General features: G+C 43.7%; 1 protein-coding gene across 3 annotated transcripts in view; it reads right to left on the bottom strand.

Annotated features, from left to right (window-relative positions):
* The window catches only part of Osgin2 (oxidative stress induced growth inhibitor family member 2), a 29281-nt gene extending 21054 nt beyond the window's left edge, over positions 1-8227 (bottom strand). The window contains exon 1 of one of the 3 annotated variants that reach the window (XM_008827611.3): positions 8063-8227. In XM_008827611.3, the coding sequence (XP_008825833.1) occupies positions 8063-8115 (53 nt within the window). In that variant the 5' untranslated portion in view covers positions 8116-8227. Of the gene's footprint in view, positions 1-7359; positions 7480-7590; positions 7781-8062 lie in introns of those variants that run through there. The other 2 variants (XM_008827612.3, XM_029560886.1) reach the window with 2 other exon arrangements.
* Between the last annotated feature and the right edge of the window lie 1289 nt (positions 8228-9516).

The following is a 9516-nucleotide window of genomic DNA, read 5'->3' as shown; positions in this document are numbered from 1 at the left end:
TGTGTGATCCAGGGTGTATTGTTATATTTAATGGGTGTTCAAGTAAAACATTTAATGATAATAAATCAAAGAAAATTAATTTTTATTATTTTTATATTATGTGTATGCGTGTATTGCCTGCATGTAGGTAAGTGCACCCGTGTCATGCAATGCCTCACAAAGGTCAGAAGAGGCTGTCAGATCCCCTGGGACTGGAGTTACAGACAGTTGTTAGTTGCCATATGGGTTCTGGGATTCGAACCCAGATTTTCTGCAAGAACAACCAGTGTTCTTAACTGCTGAGCCATCTCTCCAGCCCTGATAATTGTTTTAAAATACATTTTAGTTAATAAACCCCTTTCTGGGGCTGTCACTTCTATGCAGCATGCTTTGTGACACTCAGTCTGGCACTGTTAAAGAAAGCTTCTGGGAGTTCAGTAGATTTTACTTCACAGAATCAATGAGATTGAGTGATCCAAAGACATGACAATAGTCTCATCTTTGAAATGAGTCAGGGTTAGGAAAGCTCCATTCTCAAACTGGTAGCCTGTTGTGTCTGATCACTGATGACTTCCTCCACCTACTGCTCCCTGAATACACAAATCATCTTGTTGATGTGGATTAGAGTGTGAACACGTCTCAAGACCTGACCGTCAGGCTGTAAATGTCCTTCCCCTCCCCACACTACTCTTTCCACTCCCTCCTCAATGTCAGTTATGATAAATGAGTAGCAAGTAGCTTATAAACAATCTGGGCTCATCACAGCCAGAGGCTAGTTCAGGGAACACTTAATAGAACCACCTGTTGCTGAATGTTGTTCTGTGACGTGTCATAGTGTAACAGAGCATTGTAGTCATTTCTTACCTTAAAATCTTCATCCTAAGAACTGTTAAAATTTGGACAATTAAAATTACATTGAAGTAATCCCTTCAGCCTCAAAACAGAAAAGCATTTCCACTTGGATAATTACTATTTTGGTCTTTCAATTTCATGGGGAAAAAATGTTAAGCACATGTCCCTGCTTCGAATAAACCTGGCTTATCCACTAGAATCCTGGTAACAGATTTTATCTTTCACCTGAACTTTTCCTCTTCGATTTTGCGAAACAAAAATGGGTTAAATTTACTCCCTCTTCCCACCTCTGCAAACAGGATTGAGAGGGGTCAAACGAATGATGGTGCTTATGAGGCTGCTGTGGCCGTAACAATACTGGTCTTCTCAGTCATGCTTGCTAACTGAATAGCAATGGCACAACAGTGAGCAGGAACAGGTCTGCCTGCATCTCTGAGGCAGAATTTATACCAGCGTCTTGTCCTCAAGTCCTCAAAAATGACTGGGCAAAGACTAGGCTAAATAAAGGTCACTTTCAAGATAGTTACTGGAAAAAAAAATTAAAAATTATAAAAGTCAGGAGCCATGAAGTCTCTCAGGCAGGTCGCGTACCGGTCAGGAATTCCAACTCCCTGATAAGTAAGTTTTATGGCTGAGACATCTGGCCTCCTGATAAGTAAGTTTTATGGATGGGACATCTGGCCCCCTGATAAGTAAGTTTTATGGCTGAGACATCTGGCCTCCTGATAAGTAAGTTTTATGGATGGGACATCTGGCCCCCTGATAAGTAAGTTTTATGGCTGAGACATCTGGCCTCCTGATAAGTAAGTTTTATGGATGGGACATCTGGCCCCCTGATAAGTAAGTTTTATGGCTGAGACATCTGGCCTCCTGATAAGTAAGTTTTATGGTGGGAACATCTCCACCTCACTGATAAGTGAGGTTTTATGGTGGAAACATCTGGCTTAGTGATAAGTCAGCTTCCCGCTCTCCCTGTAGCATTTTGTAATAGTTTAAATGAACCAATAACCGCGTTTCTGCTTCTGTACCCTGCTTCTGCCCTATAAAAGCTCCCCAAACCCGACCTGAGGCGCGCAAGTCCCCCGAGGAGACTTTGTGCCCACAGGTACCTGTGTACTAAATAAACCTCTTGCTGTTGCAACCCGAAGGCTGGCTTCTCCTCTGTGGTTTTTCTCTCCTACACTTTAAGTTTCAGGGAATGCTGCAAAAGAGAGGGTGAAATGAATGTAAGAGCTGGAGAATGGGGTAGAGTGCTACAGAATGCTATCTTCCAGGCATGACATGGCTATGACACTTTTGAACTCACACTGGCTGTGATTATTACCTGCCTGCACAAGACTGGGCACAACATCCTGTCCTAATGGGAAAGGGATCACAAGGCCCTACCCCTCTCTCAGGATCTAAAGGCAATTAATGGTTGCTGGGGGAAATATTTTCTTCGTGGTGTGGCCACTAGTAAAGTGCCCACACAGATTTAGCAAGCTATTTACATATGATGCCCTGAACACCTGGAAAGCAAACTAAAATTCCTTTGAAATGGCTGGAAATGAAGACATGTTAAGAGTTGCTGCCACATGGGGTTAGAAAGATGGTTCAGTGCTTAAGAGCACTGGCTGCTCTTGCAGAGGACCCAGGTAAAATTCTCAGCACCCACACAGTGACAAACAACTGTCTGTAACTCCAGTTCCAGGGGAATCCAAAGCCTTCTTCTGACCTCTGTGGGGATCGTACAAGATGGGTGCACTTACACCCATACACATAAAAAATAATAATTTTTTAAAAGTTATTTCCACCAGGCGTGGTGGTGCACGCCTTTAATCCCAGGTCTAGGGGAAGCAGAAGCAAGCGGATGTCTGTGAGTTTAAGGTCTACACAGTGAGTTCCAGGACAGCTCAGTCTACAGGGAGACCCTGTCTCCAAGAGAAAAAAGGTATTTCCATAGACATGTGCATTGGGGGAGGGGTGGAGGAACAAGGTCTCAAGGTCCCACTTCAAACTAGCAGTACTTGTGACTTCCTCCTCTTGCCTCAAGGCTAGTTTCAAACCTGCTAAGCAGCTGAAGATGACCCTGAACTCCTGACCCTCCTGCTTCTACCTCCAGAGTGCTAATTTCAGGCATGTCCCATAATGGGGATAAATAAAACAAGCACTCACAGACTAAACTATGTCAGCCCATAGTTGGTTTTATAAGCAATGGCCTAAAATGTCTAAGCTACTTTAACTCTACAAATATATGCTATGAAATGCATAATGAATGTTCAATAATATTATATCTACATGGGGGGGAGGGGTTCAAAGCCAGCCTGGTCTACATAGTTCCACAGTTTCAGGCCACCTGGGGCTACAGTGAGACCAGGTCTCAAAAAGACCGAAAAAAAAAAAAAACAACTGGCTTCAAAGATTAAGAAGAAGCCGATAGGTTATTTGATCAGGCCCAAGACTAAAGTAAATTGAGGAGGCATTGAGAAGATTTAAAATATTTTTAATGAGATACATTTAACATACAAAATACCCTCTCTTTTTGTGTGATTTTTTTTCTCCTTAATTTGAGACTGAGTATTCATTTTTTACATGAATTATCTCGCTTTGATCTCACTTGTTAGATTATGGGCCTTCTCCTAAGAGTGTGACTTAAAAAGCCGGATTGCACAGCCTGAAGGGATCAGGCCATAGCTCGATGCAGCTACTTTTGGGAGAGTTAGGAAGCAGTTTGTGCTGTGTCTTGACAGCTCTCAATTTATGGCACCTGGCTCCTCCATGCTCTTTGTCAAGTAGACTATCCTGAAATAAATCACATGATGCAACACTTCCCACCAGCCTCCCAAAACTTGTAAAAGTCAGATTTTTCCTTTGTTCCTGGGATCGGTCCCAAGATTTTTCAGGGGAATTTGCTAGGGGTAGTGATCTGAAGGCTGCTAAGCACTCTGACGGCTTCTCTGGCCCTCCCCATCATCCTTCTCATGGTGGCCAGCTCTCCCTCTCTCATTCTCACTCTTCTTTTTGAAGTTAACTCTTCAAATATGTAAAGCACCCTCTCTTAAAGTATATGAGTCCATGGTTTCTAGTATACTCAAAAAGTTTTGTAATCAGTACCACTCATTTCGCCCAAAAAAAAAAAAAAAGGTCTATTAGCCTTTTTTTTTTTTTTCTGGTCACACCACTTTACTGAAAGGCAGGGTTCCAACATCTGCACAGCTACAACTGGGTCTCCCAGAAGGTTATTCTATTTTTTTTTCTGTTTGGGTGTGTATGGTGTATGCATACATTTGAGTGAGGGTATGGGTACCCATGTAAACCAAAGAGGGCAGAAGAAGTCAGATGTCCTCCTCTATCACTCCCTGCCTTATTCCCTGGAGACAGGGTTTCTCACTGAACCTGGAGCTAGGCTGACCACCAGAAAGCCTCAGCAATCCTCCTGTCTCCACCTCCCACAGGGGTTATAGGCACAAGTGACCATGCCTGGCTTTCCATGTGGGTGCTGAGGATTTGAGCCTCATGCTTGCAGAGCTAGCTCTCTTAACCACTGAGCCATCTTCTAGTCCCCTAGAACAGTGTTACCCCCACCTGAAAAATTACACACCCATTAGCAATATTATATGTCATTAGCAATTATCCCCTCTCCAACATGAGAAACCACTAACTTAATTTTTGAATTATCCAATTTACTTATCATAGATACTACACATGAATGCAACCACTTATACAGGATGTGCCCCTTAGTGTACGGCTTCTTCCACTTAGCAGATTTTCAAGGGTCACATGTTATAGCATGTATGGATACTTAACTCCTTTTGATGCCCGAATAAGATTTCACTGTGTGGACGTAAATTTTGTTTATTTATCACTTGAAGATATGGGTTTGGGAGAATACTGTAAATAATGTAACTTAAACCAGCATGCAGAAGATTTGGGTGAACAAACCCTTTCATTTCTCTAGGGGCTATGACAATTGTTTGACCATGTACTATGTTTAGCATACTGAGGAACTGCCAAACCCAAGGTAGCTCCATCATTTTACTATTCTAATATATACAATACACATACCAATTTTTCCATTGCTGTACTATGTATTTTAGGCCAGCCACCTAGCACAAGAAGTGGCATCCCATGACAGTTTTGGTTGTTAATTAATATTAAGCACTTTCCATGTGCCTGTGATTGAAGCACTAAGAGTCTGAGATAGACTACTGTTAAGTTCAAGGTCAGCCTAGGCTACATTATGAGATCCTGTCTCAACAAACAAAAACCACCCCCAAAACTGGTTTTGCATAAAGCGCCAATGAGACGTTAAGTGCATCAGTAACTATTCAACACAGAAGTTCGTGTTGTTGTGTATGTGTTATAATAGATGCATACTACAAAGCAGGACTATGTGCAGCATTGATTTCCAATCTGATAAATATTCTATTTAAGATAATATATTTTGAGTAATAAAAACTTAACCTTTCCTTTATTCAGGACACCAATGAAATTGCATAATATAATCACATTTAGGAAATTGGAAAGAACGGTACTTTGCATGCATGCAAAAATGTCACCATACTGTAAAGCATTAAGGCAGAAGACATCTGCCAGGACTCTGGAAGCCTTCCATTCTTTTTTTGTTTTGTTTTTGAACCATTCAGCCCGAAGTTTCAAAACAAATTTTAAAAGATGGTATAGGCATAAGATTTGGGTAACAAAAAGATTTATATGCTAACGTAGCAACACTTGACACTCAACACTTGACACTTCCACCTTAAAAGAAGGTTCTAAAGGGCCAAATGAGGCCGTCATATTCTAATTTCCAGAACAGGAAGTGTCAGGTTTCTCCCTTGAAAAATTTACAAACAATTCTATTAATACAGACATGGGAGAAACCCCAAAACATAAATGTTTCTGCGTTTCTAATGAAAATACAGGAAGTATAGCATTTGTGGCTGAGAATGTAAATTCAGTGGTAGAGCACTTGCTTAGCACAAGCCAAGGCCTTGTGTTTCATCCTCAGCAACACAGAAAACTAAATGAAAACAGCATTAGATTCTAAACATTCCTGAAGGAGCTGGCAAACAATTTTCCTTTTTTTTAAATTTTAGAACTATTTTAACAATGATAACGTAGTGTGTTTCTCTACTCTCCCAAACCAAAATGTAGCAATTATTTTTCACTCCTGCCTGGAAATTTCTCTGCACAGAGATAAGCAGATGGTATTTACCACCTAGTGTTAGCCAAAAGGATATGAATTCAAACTTAGAAGTCAGAAGGCTTTTGGAGGTTATTTTCTTTAAAAGAATCTTGGTTTCCCAAGGGGCTTAAGAGTTTTCAAAGAACCTGCTTTCTAACACTCCAAATGAACACGATACTCTCAAACCAGTCTGTTAAGTACACAACAATCTGCCTAAAAGTTCTAATCCAGCAGTCTATTACATACTTTTTAGTATCTAGAATTTTTAAAAAATATTTTATTATTCTTATATTATGTGTATGCCTGAGTGTAGGTAAGTGCACCTGTGTTGTGCTGCAATGCTGGAAGAAGACAGAAGACGCTGTCGGATCCCCTGAAACTGGAGTTACAGAGACTTGTTAGCTGCCGTGTGGGTGCTGGGATTCGAACACAGATCTTCTGCAAGAACAACCGGTGTTCTTAACTGCTGAGCCATCTCTCCAACCCCAGTATCTAGAATTTAAAGTCTCATTATAAACTCACAAGTTGGGCAGACCTAGCTTGCTGCTATTACAACAGGAGACATAGTTATTTCTGAGCTTTTACATCCCTTCTGCACTTCTGCTGTCAGTGCTATTAAATACATAGCACTTACTCTACACTGAATGAGGATTTGTAATAAATACTGCAGGGAGGGGAAATGACAAACACTATTTCTAGATATCTGCAACTAATGTGATTTCTATTGAGGATAGTCACTTATACTGTGATTTGTTGCTTATATTCATAACTGAAGGAAGTGTTTGTCTTTTTAAAGAGTTTCGAGAAATTAGTATCTTTTCCACCCCCAGTTCACGGTTCACCTAAACTTTATGAGCTCAATTAAACAACTCGATCAGTTTCACATTTTGAAAAAAAAAAAATAATAATGTAGGTCCTTATTCTGGCACATTCATACGTGTAAAGCAAGGTCCTGAGTCTTTACTACGTGGAACATTTCTTCGACTCACCCTTAATACGAAGTTTCTAGGATTTGGGGGTTTTTTTGTTGTTGTTTTTTTTTCTATAATTCACTTAAGGGTGGGTCAATTCAACTAGATTTAGAACACACATTCAGCCTTCCATTAAAAACTATACTTTTTCTCACCTTGAGAAACTTTCACCATAGAGTAGAAAACCACCACTTTTCAAATTCTCCATACCAAGACGGCTTATAATTACTAACCTCTTAGTAAGTCACAATCTATTGTCACTAGATCATGACATCTAAGCTCTACGTCCCTTAACTCACTAACTTGTGTTACAAGACTGTTTTTAAGATAGAGATTTGAAAAGAGGTCCTTCGTGGATTTTAAAACTCGGTGTTTTATGGGTAACCGACTCACCACCGGCCTGGCCAGTCTCGCCGTCCCGTGGCCCCCGCGGTGCAGGACAGGACGAGGAGACAGGAGAGCGCGGTCCCTGGAGCCCCAAGCAGGGCCGGCAAGAGGCGGGCGGGCGGGCAGAGCGGGAGCAGGCGGGAAGCAGCGCGAGGAGACGGAGGGGCCGCCCACCTCACAGCCCGACGCAGAACCCGCGTGGAGCCCAGCCCGTCCCGTCCCGGGTAGGGAAGTCACCTGAAATGCCCGGCCAGGGAGCAGCGGCAGCACCACACCGGCATGGAGCGCTGCGTGAGGGGCGGCCGAGCGCGGATGCCGCGGCCGCTGTCCTCCCCGGGACTCTCCCCCACCCCGCGCCTCGCCCCCGTCCTTCCCCGAGCTGCGGACTCGAATCCTCGCCGCAGGCAGCCAGGCGGCTCGGCGGCTGACGGGTTCAGCGCCGGGGGCGAGGCGGGACGCTGCGACGGCCGCGCTGGGTTCCGCCCCCCAGGTGCGGCGCGGGGACGAGGCCGGCGATTGGTGGATCCGCGGCGAGGGGCGGGACCGTGGAGGGAGCTGCGCCGGCGCGGGCGGAGCGCAACGGAACCTGCGCACGGCTGCGGCACTCCCGGTCCCCGCGAGGCCTAGACTGGGGCCTGGAGTCCGCGGGCGTCGGTGCATCGGGAGCTCTGGAGAAGGGGCTGCCTCTCTGCGGGCCCCAAGCACCCACCTGAGTGCTCGTCCTCGCGTCGTCCCGGGTGCCGCTCGCCCCGGACCCCGCATCGTAGTCACCCTGGGTAGTTCCGCAAACCTCAGGTGCTGCGGCCCAGCTCCAGCCCGGCGCCTTATGTAGAGCGGCTTCCTACAGTCTGGAGGGTGGGGCTGACCTCAGCCTGCCCAGGTTCTGTGGGGGAGGGGCAGGACTGGAAAACCTGCTCTGCATCCCCTCCAGGTGTTTGCCATCCCTTTGGCAGTCAGGAAGATTCTGAATAAAGAGTGCATCCTATTTGGTCCCTGTCCAAAATTAAAAGAGGAGGGTGAGAGGGCGAGGGTGCACGGGATAGGACGGATTGACTACCTCCTGTTTACACGGACAACTTCTCCCGCCCTGAAGCCTCAGATTATTTGGGGCGACTAAAATATCTGTTTATGTTTTTATTTTTATCTTTGAGACAGGGTCTCCCTGTAGCCCTAGCTGGCCTGGAACTCACTATATAGACCAGGTTGGCCTTGACCTCACAGAGATCTGCCTGCCTCTGCCTCCTGAGTGCTGGGATTAAAGACGTGAGCCACCATGCCGGGCTTTATGTTTTTAAAAAAAGTTCTTTTAAGTTTTGCAAAATGTTGTTGAATAGACTTGTGATTTGCATTATTTTAGATTCTGTGGAGCTTTAAGAGAACTCAACCGGCCTCTAGGATTGCACATCTAAGAGTGTATTTGCCTGCATGTGTCTAAGTGCATCCGTGTCCTGCAGTGCCGGCCGAGGTCAGAAGAGGGTTTTGGATCTTCTGGAACTGGAGTTAGGGACAATTGTTAGCCCCCATGGGAGTGCTGAAAGTAGAACCCAGGTCCTCTGCAAGATCAACCAGTGCTCTTAACTACTGAGCCATCTCTCTGGTCCCATATTTACCATTTTTTAAAACTAAGTTTTTCTATAACATGCTAACAATATGACATGTCTGTTATATATTTAATGGTCTAATAGTGGAACATGGGGTTACTCTTAATATTCATACCATTATTTTATACGTTTTCCTTTATGACTTTGTTTTCATTTTGAGGATTTTTTTGTTTCGTTTTGTTTTGTTTTGTTTTTCTTGTTGCAGTAATTGCAGAATAATAACAAGGGCAAGTCAGATTTCAGGTGAGTACAGTGTAAGCACAAGCCAGAATAGGGTATTCATCCCACTTCCTGTGCTGGGAACCTAATTTTGGGCCTCTGCAAGAGCAGTATGCACTCTCCAGCCCCTAACCTTATGAATTTGCCTTTGTGTTTCACACTTAATAATAATCTGTGATTAAACCAGGCCACAATGACGGTGTAGAGAATATATAGCAAAGGAGACATACAAAATTTTTAAGTTTTATTCTTTCAAGTTGTAGGTGAAATCTTTTTAAAAGATACAACCCAAAGTTGATGAAGTGTCAGGGAAACATGCTAATTTGGAATGTGATTTAAAAAA

The sequence above is a fragment of the Nannospalax galili genome, unplaced genomic scaffold, assembly GCF_000622305.1.
Source record: "Nannospalax galili isolate Female #2095 unplaced genomic scaffold, S.galili_v1.0 scaffold872, whole genome shotgun sequence".
Classification (NCBI taxonomy): Eukaryota; Metazoa; Chordata; class Mammalia; order Rodentia; family Spalacidae; genus Nannospalax; species Nannospalax galili.
Note: the sequence above shows the minus strand (reverse complement) of the source record. Positions and strands in the feature narration are given on the sequence as shown.